The sequence below is a fragment of the Eptesicus fuscus genome, chromosome 14 (assembly GCF_027574615.1).
Source record: "Eptesicus fuscus isolate TK198812 chromosome 14, DD_ASM_mEF_20220401, whole genome shotgun sequence".
Lineage (NCBI taxonomy): Eukaryota > Metazoa > Chordata > Mammalia > Chiroptera > Vespertilionidae > Eptesicus > Eptesicus fuscus.
The window spans coordinates 13,265,617-13,286,502 of record NC_072486.1 but is presented as its reverse complement, the minus strand read 5'-3'; the positions used below and the strand labels follow the sequence as shown (position 1 = coordinate 13,286,502).

The following is a 20,886-nucleotide window of genomic DNA, read 5'->3' as shown; positions in this document are numbered from 1 at the left end:
AGAGCAGCAAATATGCAGTCTGTCACCAAGGAAGCAAGTCAGAGGCTGGATGAAATCCTTATCGAGCCCCCCAACATTTCAATCTAACAAATAGCGGAAGAGAGAGCTGAAATCATGAATTATTTAGATTTATATTCTCTATGTGACCTTGGCAACTACTCATTTAACTTTTGCTGAATGGCTATCTATAAAATGGGGGAGTGACGATTAATGTTTGCTGAGAATTAGAACTTCCCATGAAAATTGAAATGTGTAGGTAATAAAGTATTCTGGGAATTTCTTATTCTTAGGACTTTTTATAAATGTTTGCATTTTAAACACTTCTGATTCACTCATAAACATTAGTTTCCCTCATTGAATTTTCAATTGTTTAACAATTTAGAGGCAGTTCTCTCTCTCTCTCTCTCTCTCTTCTTTTAAAGTCTACCAATAGACCATTAAGTAATCATACTTAGTGGCCTCTTTTTTTAAAATATATTTTTATTGGTTTCAGAGAGGAAGGGAGAGGAAAAGAGAGATAAAAACCTCAGTGATGAGAGATAATTATTGATTGGCTGCCTCCTACATGCCCCTCACTGGGGATCGAGCCCGCAACCCAGGTCTGTGCCCCAACCGGGAATCAAACAGAGGAGGCCTCCTGGTTCATAGTTCAACCACTGGGCCACACTGGCCGGGCTAGAGGCAGTACTCTCCATTCATTCATTGCATCCGGAATGTATAATAATTCCAAAAGTTAGTGGCAAGCCAAGGATAGATGAAAAGATAGTCATCCAGGGGTGACTGCCTTCTGATGGGGCTCCTGGTTGGGGAAACATCCTTTAAGAATTTTTTTTAAACAATGGTCTCACAGATGCTGGAACTGGTACCCTAATTCAGAGGTCAGTTCCCGGGACTCACCTCTTGCAGACTGATTTTCATCCTTCAGCCATCCTTGACTGAGCACCAGGATGGCCCCGGCTCTGGTCTGGAGAGGACACAACCAATGAACAAGAGAAAAGGACTCCGCTTGGAGCTTGGGTTCCAGACGTTAGTGCAGTGAGAGCACCAACCTCTGGCCTGCAGCCCCATCCTGGCCCACCCCACTGACCCCAGCCTCATCTGCAGAAGCAATTCCTCTGCTATTTGTAACCGAACCGCCATTCCTTCTGTCCTCGAAATTCTGGAATAAAATTTGCTTTGGAGAGCTTCCATAGGCTTTGGGAGAATTTGGGTGCCTTAATGGTATTTTAGTATTTAACCAATTTTTAATTCCCTGTATAATTTTCCCATAGATATCATCATGTCACCTCACTAATCAAAATTTCTCTCAAATCTACAATGCAACTCTCACTGTAAATTGCATTGAACAGGTTTTAATGATGAAAATTAGATATTAAGACTTTAGCTTAGTGAGTCCTTAATTTTAAGGTGTTTATTAGAATAAATTCCTTTAGTATATTTTCCACATTAAAAAAGATTAACGGCTAATGAGAATGTGGCAGAAGAATTTTGTGGCTGTGGATAGTTTAAAATTTTTGTTTTTGGAAATGAGTCAAGGAGGTAGTTAGGACTTAAGCCAGGCATCTTCCCTTTAAGCACTGGAATCTCCTCATCTATAAAATGGAGGAAAGGAGAAGAAGAGGGAAACTAGACTGGAAGAACTCTAAGTCTCTTTGAGTTCTAATGCTTGTGCAAAATGGGGAGGATATTCCCCAGTTTCCTGACAGTGATGTCGGGAGGACTGTATCCTAAATTCATAGTTGGCAGTACAGTGTATGGGCCATATCTGGCTCTCTGCCTGTTCTTCTATGCTCTATGAGCAAAAGTTGGCATATCTATAATAATAAAAGTGTAATATGCTAATTGGACCGGACGAAGCTGGGGCTGCGAGGGAAGCCTGGGTCCCAGGTGCTGGAGGGAAGCCAGTGCCGGCAACCGGGGGAAGGAAGGCCTACTCTTGCACGAATTTCATGCATCAGGCTTCTAGTCTATATATATAAAAGGCTAAGAGACTGTCTGACCGGTTGCTATGGCATGCAATGACCACCAGGGGGCAGATGCTCAATGCAGGACTGCCGAGTTGTGGTGACTTGGCAGCGGCGGTTCTCAGGTGACGCACTCCGGAACCAGAGAGGAGGGAGCCTGATTCCGGGGTGCATCACCCGAGAACCACCCTCTCACAATCTGGGACCCCTCAGGGGATGTCAGAAAGCCAGTTTTGGCCCAATCCCCGCAGGCCAGGCTGAGGGACCTCACCTGCTGGAGGGACCCTGCTCACTCCACAGATGATGCTCTTTGAGCCCCAGCACTGCCCCAGGTGTGGCCGGCTGTGGAGAGACCGAAGGAGGTTGGCTCCAGGGCATGTCCGGCTGTCTTGCTCAGTCCCGCCCTGCCAGCCACCTTCTAATTAATTTCCTTTCAATGTGCACAAATCCGTGCACTGGGGCACTAGTATATACATAAATTGATTTTTTTAAAGAGAGAGGGAGGGAGAGAGAAACATCAATGTGAGAGCACAACAGTGATTGGCTGCTTCCTGCATGCCCCCACACTGGCCAGGGCTTTTTTTTTTTTTTAATATATTTCTTTATTGATTTCAGAGAGGAAGGGAGAAGGAGAGAGAGAGATAGAAACATCAATGATGAGAGAGAATCATTGACCAGCTGCCCCCTGCACACCCTGCACTGGGGATCGAGCCTGCAATCCAGGCATGTGCCCTTGGCCGGAATCGAACCCGGGACCCCTCAGTCTGCAGGCTGATGCTCTATCCACTGAGCGAAGCCGGCCAGGGCATGGCCAGGGCTTTTTTTATTTTATTGTTGGTACTATTACAGATGTCTCCCCTATCCCCCCTCTCCCCGACACCCCACATTTGCCCACCTCCACCCAGCCCCCGTCCTGCCCCCCTCTGGCCTCACCACGCTGTTATCTGTGTCCATGGGCTATGCATATATGTTCTTTGGCTACTCTCTTCACCTTCTCTCATTCTGTCCCCTCCCTACACTTTCTCTCTCTTCTGACAGCTGTCAGTCTGTTCCATGTATCCATGCCTCTGGTTCTATTTTGTTCGTCAGTTTATTGTGTTCATTAGATTCCACATATAAGCGAAATCATATAGTGTATGCCTTTCTCTGACAGGCTTATTTCATTTAGCATAATAATCTCTAGGACCATTCATGCTGTCACAAAAGGTAAGATTTTCTTCTTTTTTGCAGTTGCTTAGTATTCCATCGTGTAAATGTACTACAGCTTTTTTATCCACTCATCTACTGATGGGCCCTTGGGCTGTATCCAGATCTGGTAAATGGATAAACTTCTTTGAACGTAGGGGTGCATATATTCTTTCTGTTTGATGTTTTGGGATCAGGGAAACCATTCTTGACGTGGTCACCTAGCAGAGGGGAGAAGACCCAGAGTGAAAGCAAAAGCAAAAGCAAAGCAGAGTTCAAGTCATTTATATCTTCAACAAGGGAAAGGCCTGCGTGTGGGTTCTTCGGGACGCTGAAAGCACGTTTTGTGGAATGTTTGCCTGTGCAGCCTAGAGCCTGAACTTTTCAGGAGAAAGGAAGTGGAGGCAGGAGGTGTCTCTGATTTGCCCATTAGGATGTGTCATCATAGCTGTTGCTGCTATACATTTTTGCAATGTGTCTCAAGAGAACCATTTGGATCTTAATTTGATCATAACCATGTTATTTCAGAACCCTAAAAAGAACAATGGGAGCAAAAAGAAGGAAGCAAAATCCCCAGTGTGGTTCAAGTCAGGAATTACTTCTGGTATTTCATTGATGGACAAGAACAATGGGCAGAGCTGGCTTAAAACCTTCCGCTAAAGAAGTTACAGGCACGGGGTGTGACTACCCACCATGACCTGCCCAGTTAGGAATTTATGATCAGATCACCCTGTGAGGTTGCTTTCCTTAGAACTCCCTTTTTCTTCCACATTTTCAAAAATAATTTGAAGCAATTGTAAATATTTGGGGGTAGTACCCACAGGTGCTTATATTAGTTTCTGTAGTTTTTGGTTTCCCCTAAATTAGTGCTTGGAGTTATTCCTTCAAAATAAATAAATAATGTATCAAGCATTTGGAGAACCTACTATGTGCTTGGCACTGTTCCAGGCATTTGGAATATTTGTCCCTTTCTACTGCCCTCTTCCTCTCAGAAACAGCATCTGGTTCCAGGATGGCCACAGGCAAGTCACTTTTCCTCCCTGGATCTCTCAACTCTCAGATCCCATGATCTGATACTATAAATGCACCTCGGCATTCCTTATGCTCACAGAGGTGGACCCCACAGTGCAATCCATTGGCATAAACAAGTCCAAATGGAGAGTGTACATACCTAAATGGCTGACCTACTAAAAACGTTTTCCAAATGGTCCCTTACACCTCTGCCTCCCACCCCAGCCCAGTCCAGGATACAGACTTTCCTCATGGGATTTCCAATTTGCAAAGGGAATCTTGATAATTTTTGGTAATGAGCGACGAGTGGAACATTGTATGTCCTAATTACAGTCTAATCAACAGCAGCAACGTCTGCTCATTCACGACCAGCTATTTTAGGCGCTGTGGAGAGAACAGTTAAACACAAAATAAAAATTCCTGCCTTCATGGCACAGCAGGGTGGGCAATTAACTACTAGTCCTCCGACTCCGGCAACACCTGAGCCCGAGTCAGTTCATCCCGGCCGCGGCGGCTTCCCCAGGGCTTCAGACTCCGCCCGCGGCCCCGCCTTCGGGCTCTGGCCCCGCCCACGATCTGACGTCAAATTTCCAGGCCGCGCCGCATGGACCTGGCCAATCGGAGGCCGCAGAAACTGCTGGGGCTCCCTTAAGCCCCGCCCCGTGAGTCGACGCGCGGCGACTGCGATGGGGCCCGGAGGGTGCGCGGCTCGGCGGCTTTGGTCGCTGCTGGGCCTCAGGGCCCTTTCCCCGGGAGCGGGGCCGGTGGCGGGCGCTGGGGCCCGGCTGCGGCTGCTGGCCCCGGGGCGGCCTCCTGCGGGACCAGCGCTCGGCCGGGTCTGCCTGACCGCCGACCGTGCGCGCGGCCTGCACGGCGGGCCCGGCCTGGAGGAGCGGACAGAGTGGGCGGCCGGCGCGGAGGAGGCGGCCGGCGAGGGGCGCCGGGAACCCGACGCCGCAGGTACGGGCGTGGGGGAGGGAGGCGGCCCCCTGCGGCCGCGGGACGCGGGACGCGGGTCCCGGCTGCGGAGGCTCTGGGTAACCCTTGGAGTCACGCACTCCCGCGGATCCGGAGTTGGAAGGGACTTGCAAGGCTGTTGGCGCCAACTTGGCCATTTCGCAGTGAAGAAACCGTGAGGCGCAGGGACGGCCCCAAACCCCAGGTGTCCTGGGCATCGCCACCTCAGCCCCTCGCCCCCTTGCACACTCTTCCCGGTCCGGAGAGATGGCCTTGCCCTCTAGAGTGTCGGGGCGGGAGACGCTGAGGAGGAGCCAGGGGCTGGGGCTGGGGCTGAGAAGCGCTGGTGGGAGACGGGCCGATGGAGGTCCTCTGCTCTGGAGGTTTTTAGAGACGTGAGCGGTGGTCAGTGGAGCGCAGCTGCGGAGGGGGGGGCGGCTAGGGGAGGTGCGGGTGAACCGGCCGCGGGCCCTCGGCAGTCCGTTGTGGACCATAAGGGAGTTATAAATGTACAGGCTCTCATGCTCCAAGGTAAAGACCCGAATATCTAAATCTCTGCAGGGGAAAAAAAAAGATTTTCACAAGATAACAGTTGTTCCATAACCCAAGTGGCTTTATAAGAAAAAACTTGAGGGTTCAAAAATAAGAGCTGTTTTAAATATATATATATATTTTTTATTGATTTTTTACAGAGAGGAAGGGGGAGGGATAGAGAGTTAGAAACATCGATGAGAGAGAAACATCAATCAGCTGCCTCCTGCACACCCCCCAATGGGGATGTGCCCGCAACCAAGGTACATGCCCTCGACTGGAATCGAACCCGGAACTCTTCAGTCCGAAGGCCGATGCTCTATCCACTGAGCCAAACCGGTCAGGGCAAAAATAAGAGCTGTTTTAAAATGTGTAGCTCCCTCCTTGGTTGATTTGAGGCCTGAGTTTCTTCAGCTCGGATGAAGGTTGTGGACCAGACACCAAGAGCCCTTCCAGCTCACGATTTCCGTGACCCTTTGTGTCTGGTATCCAATAGACTATGCCCCAGGCCAGCCATCGGCAAACTCCTTAGTCCACAGAGCCAAATAGCAACAGCACAACGATTGAAATTTCTTTTTGAGAGCCAAATTTTTTAAACTTAAACTTCTTCTAACGCCACTTCTTCAAAATAGACTCGCCCAGGCCGTGGTATTTTGTGGAAGAGCCACACTCAAGGGGCCCAAGAGCCGCATGTGGCTCGCGAGCCGCAGTTTGCCCACCACGGCCCCAGGCTAGCACCACCTCCCCAAACGTGTGCTGTTTTCCTTTCTTTCTCCAATTCTGTATCTGGGATTTATTGCTCGTTTCCTCTAGTCCTAGTAACTGAAAGGCATTTGTGGCTGGTGTGCGGTTCTGTTGGCACACGTAATAGCCGAGGATGTGTGGCGGCTCCGTGTGACCTGAGCATCCTTCCTGCAAAAGCAGAGCCGTGCTGTACGAAACCCCTGCCCGCGTTCGGCGTCTGGGGGCCTGGGCCCTGGGCCCTGCCAACTTGGAAAACATTTTAGACCTCAGTGCCCTCGGGGATGCCTGTGACTCTGGGTGCATCCCGTATTTGACTCCACCTGGGCCACCTGACACGAGCAAAACTTTTTGCATTTCAGATCATACAGGTTCCAAGTTTGACATTGACATGTTGGTTTCGCTTCTGAGGCAAGAAAATGCGAGAGACATTTGTGTGATCCAGGTTCCTCCAGAACTGAAATACACAGATTACTTTGTGATTGGTAGTGGAACTTCCACCCGACACTTACATGCCATGGCCTACTACATCGTGAAAATGGTAGGACGCTTTCTTTTCCCTTTGGAACCCTGAACTGAATGAAACAGTGTCAGTTCGTTAGGCCGAGGAGAAACACGAGAAAAGTAAATCTGTCAGTGAGATTATAGAAGCCCACATTCTCAGAATTTGCTTGAGTGTTTTATGTGCTTTGATAGTGAAAATTATGGGGGCGGGGCGGGCGCAGGCTGGAAGAGGGTTAATGGGAGGAAAAGGAGGACCTATGTAATACTTTCAACAATAAAGATTTTTTTTAAAAAGGAAATTATGGGGACAAATATCCAACCCTCATGAATCAGGGTATTTCTAATTCTTGTCTTTTAAAAAAATACTAAAAAATAACCTGAGACAGACTAGAGACAGTATAACCCAGAGGGATTTCTAGAGCAGCGCTGTCTGATATGGTAGCCATTAGCTACATGTGGCTATTTAATTATAAATTAAAATTTAAAATTCAGTTCTTCATTTGTACTAGGCCAAATTTCAGGTGCTCAGTAGCCACATGTGACTAATGGCTACCATGTTGGATAGTACAATAAAACATTTCTATAATTGCAAAAGGTTCTATAGGAAGGACAGTGCTGACATAGAGTTAACTCAAGTGTTTGAGCATGTCCTGTGTTCCCAAGCACTGTCCTGGGTATTGGGAAGGTAAAATGAAGAAGATTTAGTCCTTACCCTCTGAATTAACAGCTGAAGAAAGGGAAGGCAGTTCATTTTCCAGCTGCACTGACTATAAATCAGAATGAGGAAGAAAATGTACTTGGCAGCCTTTCCCTGATTCTGACACCACTTTACAAGGAAACATACCTCTCTGACCTTGTTGAAAATTGGACAATTAAGACCAAAAGAATAGCTGGGATTGCCTAAAGAAGGGTGGTAAAATAAGAAGGGGGCTGAAAACAGAGCTCTGGTGCCTGTACACATTAAACAGTAACTTCCCATTCTCCCTTCCCCCAGTCCCCTACAGCCACCATTCTGCATTCTGTCTCTATAAATTTGACTATTCTAAGCACCTCATATGAGGGGAATAATACCCAACTTGTTTTTTTGTTTGTTTGGTTTTTTTGTGGCTGGCTTATACCACTTAGCATAATGTTTTCAAGGTTCATCCATGTTGTAGCATGTGTCATATTTTATTGTATGTACAACCAGATTTTATCTGTTCATCCAGTGATGAACATTTGGGTTGCTTCCCCCTTTGGGCTATTATGAATAATGCTGCTATAAACATGAGTGTAGAAATATCTGTTCATGTCCCAGCATTTTAAAAAATTTATTTTTTAATTATAGTTGATATATAAGTTTCAGGTATATAATGTAGTGATTAGACATTTATATATCTTAAGTAATGATTACTATGATAAGTGTAGCACTCTTCTGGCACCATACATAATTATTACAATATTATTGACTATACTAGAGGCCCGGTGCATGAAATTCGTGCACTGGGGGGAGGGGATTGGTGTCCCTCAGCCCAGCCTGCACCCTCTCCAATCTGGGACCTCTTGGGGGATGTCCAACTGGCAGTCGGACATCCCTCTCACAATCCAGGACTGTTGGCTCCCAACCGCTCGCCTGCCTGCCAGCCCGATCACCCCCTAACCACTCCCCTGCCAGCATGATCGATGCCTAACTGCTCCCCTGCCAGCCCGATCTCCCCCAAATGCCCTCCCCTGCCGGCCCGGTCGCCCCCAACTGCCCTCCCCTGCCGGCCCGGTCATCCCCACCTGCCTTCCCCTGCCGGCCTGGTTGCCCCCAACTGCCCTCCCCTGCAGGTCTGGTCCCCCCAACTGCCCTCCCCTGCTGACCCGTTCACCCCCAACTGCCCTCCCCTACCGGCCCGGTAGCCCCCAACTGCCCTCCCCTGCAGGCCCAGGCCCCCCCAACTGCCCTCCCCTGCCGGCCCAGTCCCCCCCAACTGCCCTCCCCTGCCGGCCCGATCTCCCCCAAATGCCCTCCCCTGCCGGCCCGGTCCCCCCCCAACTGTCCTCCCCTACCAGCCCGGTAACCCCCAACTGCCCTCCCCTGCCGACCCAGTCACCCCCAACTGCCCTCCCCTGCTGGCCTGGTCACCCCCAACTGCCCTCCCCTGCTGGCCTGGTCACCCCCAACTGCCCTCCCCTGCTGGCCTGATCACCCACAACTACCCTTCCCAGCCGGCCATCTTGTGGTGGCCATCTTTGACCACATGCGGGCAGCCATCTTGTGCAATGGTGTGAGGGTCGATTTGCATGTTACCTCTTTAATATATAGGATTCCCTATACTGTACTTTACATCCCTGTGACTAATTTTATAACTGGCAGGTTGTACTTCTTAATTCCCTTTATCTTTTTGCCTATCTCCCTAACCTCCATCACTTCTGGCAACCATCAGTTCTGTTTCTTTAACTTCTTGCATTTTTTGTTGTTTTGGGAGGGGTGTCACCAAGTTACTTTATTTTATTTAAATCATTTTTATTTTTCAAATACAGTTGATATACAGTATTGAAACGTGGGGTTCGGGGTACAGACTTTTCTTCCCGTGAGTTCTTGTCCTCACGAAGTTTGAAGAATTAACTCGCAGACAAAAAGACTTCTTTAATAAAAAATGTAGAAGTTGTCCTAGCTGGTTTGGCTCAATGGATAGAGCATCGGCCTTCGGACTGAAGGGTCCCAGGTTCGATTCCAGCCAAGGGCACATGCCTGGGTTGCGGGCTCGATCCCCACTAGGGGGCATGCAGGAGACAGCCAAATCAATGATTCTCTCTCATCATTGATGTTTCTCTCTCTCCCTCTCCCTTCCTCTCTAAAATCAATAAAATATATTTTTTAAAAATGTAGAAGTTTATTGGAAGCAGTTACAAACTCCATCTGGGCAGGGGTGTCCCCAAAAGGGACCCCATGGGGAGGGACCGCCACCCCCCCCATGGGAAAAGCCTGCTCTCTTTATAATGGAAAAAAAGTTTAAAAATCCTGCCTCGTGGCCCTTTGTCTCCAGTTTATATATGCTGCAGTTCTTAGTTTGAATCTGACCTTTTCTTATTGGTCCCTTTCCTTAATTTAGGACCCCTATGTTTTCCTTATTGGTCATTTTGCTACATAGAATTAGTTTCAAAGCTCAAAGCCCACGTGTTGCCCCCCCTCCCCCATTTTCTCTCCCCCTTACCTTGCTGGTTGGAGTCACTTTTGATTTATCTTATGGTTTTCTTCCAGTTGTGCTGGCAGAGAAAGCCTTATCTTATAGCTCTCCCAGCTACTCAGGTCAGGGCTACTTTTGGTCTAACTTATGGTCACTTTAATTGCTCAGGCCAGAGATACCCCTGTCTGTCCTTGGTTTATGGCTGTTTTAATTGCTTAGGCCAGAAATATTTCTAGCTGGGTATGGCACTTTTCTTTTCTTTTCTTTTAAATATATTTTATTGATATTTTACAGAGAGGAAGAGAGGGATAGAGTTAGAAACATTGATGAGAGAGAGAAACATCGACCAGCTGCCTCCTGCACACCCCCCACCGGGGATGTGCCTGCAACCAAGGTACATGCCCTGACCAGAATCGAACCTGGAACCCTTGAGTCCGCAGGCCGACGCTCTATCCACTGAGCCAAACCGGTTTCGACTGGGTGTGGCACTTTTCTATCCTCTGTACAAGTAAGATAAGCACACACTGGCATCTTTACTAGTAAGTCTCCATCTGTGCATTCCTCTCCTATGGACCCTCCTCATTCCCTAAACCTCCCTAAACAAGCTAACCCTTTCAGTATTATATTAGTTTCAGGTGTACACCCCAGTGATTCACTGTAACTTACTAAGGGATCATCCTGATAAATCTTGTACTCATTTGATAGCATACATAGTTGTTAGAATATTATTGACTGTATTTCCTATTCTGTACTTTACAATCCCATGACTATTCTGTAACAAATTTGTTTTTCTTAATCCCTTCACCTCTTTCACCCATCTCCCAACCCCCTCCCATCTGGCAGCCATCAAAATGTTCTCTGTATCTATGAGTCTGTTTCTGTTTTGCTTGTTCATTTATTTTGATTTTTAGATTTAATTGTTGATATGTGTTTATTGCCATTTTATTGTTTATATTTTTTTATCTTTTTTTTCTTCTTAAAGAAGACCCTTTAACATTTCATGCAATACTGGTTTGGTGGTGATAAACTTCTTTAGCTTTTACTTGTCTGGGAAGCTCTTTATCCTTCTATTCTAAATGATACCTTTACTGGATAGAGTAATTTTTGTTGTAGGTCCTTGCTTTTCATTACTTTACCATAGTGTAAATGTCCCACAGCTTTTTATCCAGTCATCTACTGATGGGCACTTGAGCTGTTTCCAAATCTTAGCTATTGTAAATAATGCTGCTATGAACATAGGATTATACATATTCTTTCTGAAACTCCATACTGTTTTCCATAGTGGCTGCATCAGTCTGCGTTCCCTTTTCTCCACATCCTTGCCAGCACTTACTGTTTGTTGATTGCTTTATGATAGCCATTCTGACAGGTGTGAGGTGCTATCTCATTGTGGTTTTAATTTGCATTTCTCTGATGATATGTGACTTTGAGCGGTTTTTCATATATCTCTTGGCCATTTGTATGTCCTCTTTGGAGAAATGTCTGTTCGGGTCTTCTGTCCATTTTTAAATTGGATTGTCTTCCTTTTGTTGAGTTATATGAGTACTTTATATATTTTGGATATTAACCCCTTATCAAATGTATCATTAGCAAATATATTCTCCCATACAGTAGGATTTCCTTCTCATTTTGATGGTGGTTTATTTTGTGCAGAAGCTTTTATTTTGATGTCCCATTTGTTTATTTTCTCCTTAGTTTCCTTTGCCCTAGGATATGTATTCGTAAACATATTGCTACATGAGATGTCTGAGAGTTTACTGCCTACGTTCTCCTTTAAGATTTTTATGGTTTCATGCCTTACACTTAAGTCTTTTATCCACCTTGAGTTTATTCTTGTGTATAAGTGGGTGGTCTAGTTTCATCTTTTTGCATGTCTGTCCAGTTTTCCCAGCACCATTTGTTGAAGAGACTGTCTTTACTCCATTGTATGTTCTGGCCTCCTTTGTCAAATGTTAATTGACTGTAATGGTGTGGGTCAATTTCTGGGGTCTCTGTTCAGATCCTTTGGTCAATATGCCTATTCTTGTGCCAATACCAGGCTGTTTTGGTTATAATGGCTTTGTAGTATAGTTTGATATCTGGTATCGTGATCCCTCCCACTTCGTTCTTCTTTCTCAAGATTACTGCAGTTATTCTTTTGCAAGTTCTTTTATAGTTCCATGTAAATTTTTGGAGTATTTGTTCTAGCTCTGTGAAGTATGCCATTGTCCATGTCCTTTTTAATGCTGTTGAAGTAAATTTTCATTAAGTTCATTAAGCATCCTTATAACCAGTGTTTTGAACTCTGCATCTAGTAGATTGTTTGTTCCCATTTTGTTTAGGTTTTTTTCTGGAGTTTAGTTCTCTTCTTTCATTTGGGTCATATTTCTTTGTCTCCTCATTTTGGCAGCCTCCCTGTGTTTTTTCTATGTATCAGATGGAGCTGCTGCATCTCCCGGGCTTTGTCGAGTAGCCTTAAATAGTAGGTGTTTTGTAGGATCCAGTGGCACAGCCTCCCTGATCACCCAAGATATGCCCTCAAAATACGCACTCCCCACCCCCAATGTGGGCTGTGTATATCCTCCTCTTCTAGTTGAGCCTTGATTGCTGTTGACATGTCAGTGGGAGGGATTTACCCCCAGGCCAATTGGCTATAAGGACTGCAACCATGTACTACTGACCACTGTGGAAGATCAGCTGTGCAGGGGCTCATGACACAGAGCAGGACTTCATTCAGCAGGGCTCTGATGTCTGCTGAGTTCACCCCTTGAGTGTGTTGCTTGTGGAATTGGTTGGGTGGTGCTTTGTGGTCTGAAACTGTCCATTGGGTGCACTAGCTCTGGAGCCTTTTGGGAGGCCAAGGTCAGCTGCCACCTGTATTCTGCTGGGGGCCACCTGGTATGAGCTACAAAGCAATCTACAGATGGGTATGCTGGGTTTAGGTTGCCTAGGCAAGGCCGATTGCTGCTTGTGTCAGGCCTGGACCCACTTGGTGATAGGTATTGGGGCACACTGTTGTGTGGGGGCTGATCCTGTGGAACAGGAGTTGTTTTAGTGGCACTCTGGTACCAGTTGAGGCCAGCCACTGGTTGTGTAGGGTCTGGAGCCTCTTGGGAGAGGGTATAATGTGAGCCAAAGCCAGCCACCACTTGTGCCAGGCTTGTGGCCACCTGGTAGGAACTACAACACAAGCCAAGGTGGTTGGTTGCCACTTATGCTAGGCTTAAGGGTTTTGGGGAGATGCTGCAGTGCAAGGCGAGGCAGCCACAACTTGTGCTGAGCTTAAGGATATTTGGGACAGATAATAGTGTAAAGTGAGTGATTACATACAGCTGAGCTCGAGGGTGTTTGGGAGAGGTTACAGTGCACATTGAGGCTAGCTGCTTGTGTGGAGGGTCTGGAGACTGTGGAAGAGAGTCCAGCCAGGAGAGCAGGTTGGGTGGGGCAGGGTCTCGGGGAAATGCCAGGGCCAGGTGAATGGAGAGAGACAGATTTTGCCAATTAAGTGGGAGGAGAACTTAACAAAGGAACAGTGGCACCTGCCAGGTCTTTTATCCCTGAGAGAGTTCCCATGATCCCTGCCTCTCCAGCCCTCACTGTAAGGTTAGTCAGTATAATGCCTCCCCAAATGACCCAGTTGCTGTCTCTGCACTGGAGCTTAGAGCAAGTGAGTTTGTGCATGAACTCTTTAAGAACAGTGTCGTGGTCTCCTGCTGTCTTTTGACTCTCAGATGTAATCCCTGCTGGTGTTCGAAGCCAGATGTTATGGGACTCCTCTTACCATCATAGTTGCCCCAGGCTGGGGAGTTCTATGTGAGGCTTGGACCCCTCTCTCATCTCAGGGGCAACCTGAGATGTTCCTCCCATTTATTAATTGCCACACTGTGGGTGGGACCTGCCCGTACCATGCCTCTGCCCCTCCTCTCCATCTTGATGTGACTGCTTCTTTATATCCTTAGTTATAGGAATTCTGTTCAGCTAGTCCTCAGGTGGTTCTCAGTATGATGGTTCTATAATTTAACAGTAATTTTGATTTGTTCATGGGAGTTCAGGATTTATCTACTCCACCATCTTGACTCCATCATGTCCCTGCTTTTAATATCAAAAGTGGAATGGCCAGATCGTGGTAATTCTATTTTTAATTTTTTGAGGAACCAGTAAACTCTTTTCCATAGTGGCTACACCACTTTACATTCCCACCAGCAGTTCACAAGGGTTTCAGGTTCTCCACATCTTTGCCAATATTTGTTATTTTCTGGCTTGTAAATAATAGTAATCCTAATAGATGTGAAATGGTATCTTATTGTGGTTTTGATTTGCATAAAGATTAGTGTGGAACATCTTTTCATGTGCTTATTGTCCATATGTATGTCTTTAGAGAAATGCCTGTTCAAGTCCTGTGCCCATGTTTTAATTCAGTTGGGAAGTGTGGGAAGTTCTCTCTATATTCTGGATATTAATCTCATATCAAATAAGATTTGCAATATTTTCTCCCATTCTGTAGGTTGCCTTTTTGCCCTGTTGATAGTGTCCTTTAATGCACAAAAGTTTTTAATTTTGGTAAAGTCCAGTTTATCTGTCTTTGTTGTTGCCTGTGGTGTCATATCCAAATCATTGCCAGATCCAGTGTCACAAAGCTTTTCCATTGTGTTTTCTTCTAAGAATTGTATAGTTTTAGGTCTTATATTTAGGTCTTTGATCCATTTTGAGGTCATTTTTGTAGATGGTGTAAGGTAGGGATCCAACTTTATTCACTTGCATGTAGATATCTAGTTTTACCAGCACCGTTTGTTGAAAAAACTGCCCTTTCCCTACCCTGGCCAGTGTGTTCAGTGGTTAGAGCATCGGCCCATGCATCAAAGGGTCACGTGTTCAATTCCCAGTCAAGGGCAGGTACCTGGGTTGCAGGTTCGATCCCCGAGTGCGGGAGGCAACCAATCAATGTGTCTTTCTCACATCAATGTTTCTCTCTCTGATATTGATGCTTCCCTCTCTCTCACTGTCACTCTCTCTCTCCCTACCCTTCCATTCTCTCTCTCTAAAAAAAACACACAACTATGTAAAAAATATCATCTGGTGTGGATTAACAACAACAAAAACACACACAAAAAACTGTTCTTTCCCCATTGAAGAGATTTAAAATCATTGGACATAAAGGTTCTCTTACTCCATTCTTCTATATGGCTACCTTGATGCTGGTTTTTGTTTTCTTAATTTCATTATTGATTTCAGAGAGAGAAATATCAATTTGTTGTTCCACTTATTTGTGCGTTCATTGGTTCTTCTTGTGTGTGCCCTGACCAGGATTGTACCTGCAACCTTAGCATATGGGGCTAGCCCTCCGACCAGTTGAGCTCCTGGCCAGGGCATGTGGTAAGTTTTGAAATCGGGAAGTTTGAGACCTCCAACTGTTTGCTTTCTTTTCTTTTCTTTCTTTCTTAACCATTTTAAGTCTTTCAATATATGAAATCAGCGTCTTTCCACTTCATTGGTGTCTTTAATTTCTTTTAGCAACATTTTGTAATTTTCAGTGTATAAGTCTTTGGCTTTTATGGTTAAATTTGTTTCTAAGTATTTATTCTTTTGATTCTGGTGTAAATGGAATTTTCTTAATTTCCTTTTCAGGTTTCTCATTGTTAATGTATAGAAATGCAAGTGATTTTTGTGTGTTGATTTTGTATCCTACAATGTTGCTAAATTCATTTACTAATTCTAATGGTTCTTTTTCTTGCTTCTGTAAGGTTTTCTACATATGAGATCATGTGATCATGTCTCTGAAAATAGAGATAACTTTATTTTTTCCTTTCTAATTTGGTTACCTTGCTTTATTTTTTTCTTGCTCTAATCATCTGGCTAAAATACAAATACTGTGTTGAATAGGAGTGAAAGTGGACATTCTTGTCTTGTTTCTAACCTTAGAGAAAAAATGTAGTCTTTCGCCATTGAGCATGACAATAGCTGTGGACTTTTATTATCATGAGTTTCTTGTTGAATGTATCATAAAAGGATGCTGAATTTGTCAAGTGCTTTTTTTTTTGCATAAATTTGTGATGGTCCTGTGGTTTTGTCCCTCATTTTACTTAAGTGGTTTATTACATTCATTTTCATGTGGAACTATCTTGACATTCCAGGAGTAAATCCCACTTGGTTGTGTATATATTTTTCAATATGTTATTGAATTGGTTTACTGGGATTCTGACCTGTAGTTTTCTAATAGTCTTTGTTTGGCTTTGATGTCATGGTAATGCTAATCTCATTGAATGTATTAGGAAGTGTTCCCTTTTCTTAAATTTTGTTGGAAGAGTTTGAGAAGAATTGGTGTTGGCTTTTTAAAAAATAGTTGGTAGAACTCATCAGTGAAGCTTTCTGGTCCAGGGCTTTTCTTTGTTGGGAGTTCCCCCCCCCTTTGTTCATAAGCTGATAAACAAAATAGATCCAGAGACATAGAAGCATGGAACAGACTATTGAATCTCAGAGGGAAGGGGGTGGTGGGTGAGTGGGAAGAGATTAATCAAAGAATTTATATGCATACTAGAGGCCCAGTGCATGACTAAATCATGCACGTGTAGGGTCCCCTACACGCTTTCACTTTTGATCGCAGGGGAGCTGGGTGCCTGTCCACTGGTGCACCAGGCCTTTCAGAAGCCTCCGGCGCCGTGAAGGCTTCTGAAAGGCCTGGTGCCAGAGCGGACAGGCACCCAGCTCCCCCGCTTTTGATGGTCTGCGGCGGGACATGAGCTCACTGCCCCAGAGACCCCTTCAGTACCGCAGCACAGCCATGGCTCAGCATCCCGCTGGCCCAATTGGCCACCCCGCCCCCCTTGCCTCCTGGCCAATCGTGGGCGTAGCGAAGGTATGGTCAATTTGCATATTTGTCTATTATTAGGTAGGATAGGCATAACCCATGGACACAGACATGGGTGTGGTGAAGGCCTAGAGCACGGGGTGGGTGCAGGCTATAGGGGTCAATGGGGTGGGGGGAAAGGGACATCTGTAACACTTTCAACAATAATGATTTTTAAAAGTTTTAAGAGGTTTTTGATTACTGATTCAGTCCTGTTACTATTATTGAATAGGTCTATTCAGACTTTCTATTTCTTCATAATTCAATCTTGGTAGGTTTTGTTTCTAGGAATGTATTCATTTCTTGGAGGTTATCCAATTTGTTGGTATGCAATCATTCATAGTAGTCTTCCTTCTCTAAAATTGATAGTAATGTCTCCTGAATTGTTTCTGATTTTAGTTATTTGGGTCTTCTATTTATTTCTGTTAATCCACCTAAAGATTTGCCAATTTTATTGATCTTTTTAAAAAACAAATCTTGGTTTCGTTTTATTCTCTCTCATCATTGTTTCCTTCTTTCTGCTAGCTTTGTTTTTCATTTCCTAGTTTTTCTAAGTGTAAGTTTAAGTTTTTGATTTGGGGACTTTTCTCCTATAAGCATTTATAGCTATAAATTTCCATCTTGACACTGTTTCATTGCATCCCATAAGTTTTGGAATGTTATGTTTTGTCTCAACGTATTTTCTCATTTCCCTTGTGATTTGTTCTCTAAACACTTTCTTAAAGTGTTCATTTCTACATATTTGTGGATAGTTTGTTTTCATTCTGATTTCTAGTTTCTTTTCATTGTGACCAGAAAATATACTTTATATATTCAGTTTTTTTAAAAATTTATTAAGACTTGCACGGTGGGTGTGACTCGATGGTTAAGCGTGCATCCATGAACGCGTGATCCATGACCAGGTTTGATTCCTGGTCAGGGCATATGCCCAGGTTGCAGGCTCGATCCCCAGCAGAGGGGTGAGCAGGCTGCAGCAGATGGATAGTTTCTGTCCCTCTCTCTTCCCCCGTCTCTAAAAAAATCAATTTTAAAATTTATTAAGAGTTGTTTTGTGGCCTTACATGATCTATCCTGGAAAATGCTTCATGTACTTTTAAAAAGAATATGTATTCTGTTGTTGGGTGCAGTGTTCTTATTTAATGTCTGTTAAGTCCGATGGTTTTGTAGTGTTGTCTTTTTTATTCTTCATTGATCTTTTGTCTGGTTGTTCTGTCCATTATTGAAAATGGGGTAGCGAGTCTCCTGTATTACTGTTGCCATCTATTTCTTTCTTCAATCCTATTTCAGTGTTTTGTGAGTTTAGGAGCTCTGACTTTTGATACATATGTTTATAGTTGTTCTGTCATCTTGGTTAGTTGCCCCTTTTATCATTAATGTCCTTTGTGACATAAATATATCTGTTGGGAATAGATGTGGGATGATGAAAGTCCCATTAACATTGCCTCCCCTGAGAATGAAGGGAAGCTGGGGTGGGCAGAAGGGATGATGTAGGTGAGGACCAGATATTGAATGAGCTTATGACTCTGTGCACCAGAGACACTGTGTGAATGTGTAGGGTGGCCCTATCCGAAGGGTTTTGGGCAGGAGTATTCAGTTAGAGAGGTACAGAAATTGGGAAGGATTGAGGGGGGAACTAGTTTTCCTAAGTTGTTAATTATGGGGCAAACAGGAATGAGTAAGCTAGGTTCCAAATTAAGACCAAGAAAAAAGACCACCAGAACCTCAGTAAGAGGAAAGATTTCCCCCTCCTCTTCTCCCTTTAATATATGATCTCTCCTTTTTCAGTACAAATTCCTAAAAAGTAAAAATGAGCCTCATGTGAAAATTGAAGGGAAGGACACTGATGACTGGCTCTGTGTGGACTTTGGTAAGTTATTTTGACGCATTGAACTATTTTCAGTTGCAGAAGGATTGAGATCAAATTGCTATTTTTCCATATAAAATTTTCAAAATCTTTTCATTGTAACCCAGGTGATCTTATTCACCTGTGAAATGCTCACCTAACCTGGTATGTATGTAATGAGTCAAAGAGGTCAGAAAGATGATAGAGAACAGGATGGGTAACATGGTAGAGATGGGAGAGATCCCTTAGTGGACTAGAAGGCTTGGGGTACACATAACCACCTTGGCCTTAAATAACTTGGCTGAGGTGAAGGGCACTCCAGATTTAGGACTGGAATTTGAAAAGACCGAACAAATCTGGGTATTAATAGTGTCCAAGTATTTCCCCACAAGGTACTTACTTCAAAGGGAAAAACAGTAACTGTCAAGAACTGTGAGGAGCCTGAGATTTTATCTTCCTTGTAAGCGAACAGGTCAGCTGGCCAGTCTCTGGATATTGGCAGAAGACTCAGGGCTGTTACTGATAAGAGCAGCAGCCAACAGCAGCACTTTTGGAGCAGGTTCCCTAAGCCCCAGCTTCTGTAGAGCAACATGGGGCCTGTACACACAGTTCTAAGGGAGGAACCTGACATTACGGTATTGCACATCATTTATGATGGGCAGGAAGCAGGTCGCTTTTGCTCTGGTGGAAGACACTTTTTCTGGCAAGGTTTCTCAGCTTTATCACTTAACATTTTAGACCAGGTAACTTTAGTAGGAGTTGGTAGGAATAGCTTGTGTATTGTAGGATGTTTAGCAGTGTCCCTCCCCTTCTTTCCCATCGTGCAAATCAAAAATGTCCTTGATTGAGAACCACTGGTGTAAGCAAAGCTGCCCTTGGCTCCAGAGAGAGAATATCTCAAAAAAGATAGCCAAGTACAAAAGGTAGTTAGTGTAGAAATGTGACACATTTGGAGAATTCTCTCTCAAGAGAAAGCTGACTGGCTAGTCACTTGGATACAATTAATTTGTATATATTGGCATCATGTACCTCCTGTGTGATGCACTGAGACAAAAACACAGCAGCATTTCAGTGGTATTTTACGGATGGGGCCCACAGTTTTCTAAAAAGTTTTCAGACAATGCTCTTCTGTGGTCCACACTTTGAGAACTATTATTTGAGTTCCTATAGTTACACTGTGAGTAATAAACTATTAAAGCATAACAGCAAACAAACTGCTGCTTCTTTGTAACTCTTACCTGTCCTTGATAGGCAGCATGGTGATTCATTTGATGCTTCCGGAGACCAGAGAAATGTATGAACTAGAGAAGTTATGGACCCTGCGTTCTTATGATGACCAGTTAGCTCAGATAGCACCTGAGACATTACCTGAAGACTTCATTCTTGGAATAGAAGATGACCCGTCATCCCTGACTCCAATGGAGTTCAAATGTGAATAAAATACTGGTTTACTCATTTCAGACTGAGTCACTTCTCAAAAATATAGCTCCTAACCCCCACCTAATTGGGTAAGTTATTGTCAAAACAAGTCTTATCTGACTCTGGGCATCATGCTAACTGACACCAGGATGTGGAGATTGCAAGTAAAGGAGCTTCAACTGCAGTTTTAATGTTGTCTTTGTTCCTGAGATCCCAGGAGGATTTCCTGGAGTTATCACTGGTCCCCATGTTTCAATTGAACTCTCTACTCAGATTTTTAATTAATTTTGCTTAAGTATTACTATGTAGAATGGAATAGACATTTAAAAAAATAAAGCAAAAACACATAACTAGCCCTATAATTCCAGTTCATATGCAAACAGTATTATCAAGGTCCACATTAAGTACCATGGAATAAAGGACATAACTAATAGATATTGGTTGCTTAACTTGAGAATGACTTCAGCATTACTAACAATCTGTTTAAATTTATAACTTATATTCATATTTATTTGAAAAATCAAAAAACATACTACACATCAAGCTGCACCTAATGATGAAAAACTTTATTCTGCATCAAGGTGTCTGGAAAATGAAGCTGCATTTGGGCACATTACAAATGAGGAATGATCCATATGCGGTGAGTGCAAACTCAGTCACAGAGTTATTTTCTAGCTATTGCCAGATACTCCATTACCAACGCTTAATTCAAAGTAACACATGATTTGCCACACTAAAAGGCTAGAAGTGAAA

At 44.3% G+C, this 20,886-nt stretch overlaps 1 protein-coding gene across 1 annotated transcript; it reads left to right on the top strand.

Annotated features, from left to right (window-relative positions):
* Positions 1-4,821: 4,821 nt before the first annotated feature.
* On the top strand, positions 4,822-20,174 carry MALSU1 (mitochondrial assembly of ribosomal large subunit 1). Its single transcript, XM_054726509.1, has 4 exons — positions 4,822-5,120; positions 6,752-6,930; positions 18,657-18,738; positions 19,966-20,174. The coding sequence occupies exons 1-4, from the start codon at positions 4,847-4,849 to the stop codon at positions 20,151-20,153; spliced, it is 723 nt and encodes a 240-aa protein (XP_054582484.1). The 5' UTR covers positions 4,822-4,846; the 3' UTR covers positions 20,154-20,174.
* Positions 20,175-20,886: the final 712 nt, after the last annotated feature.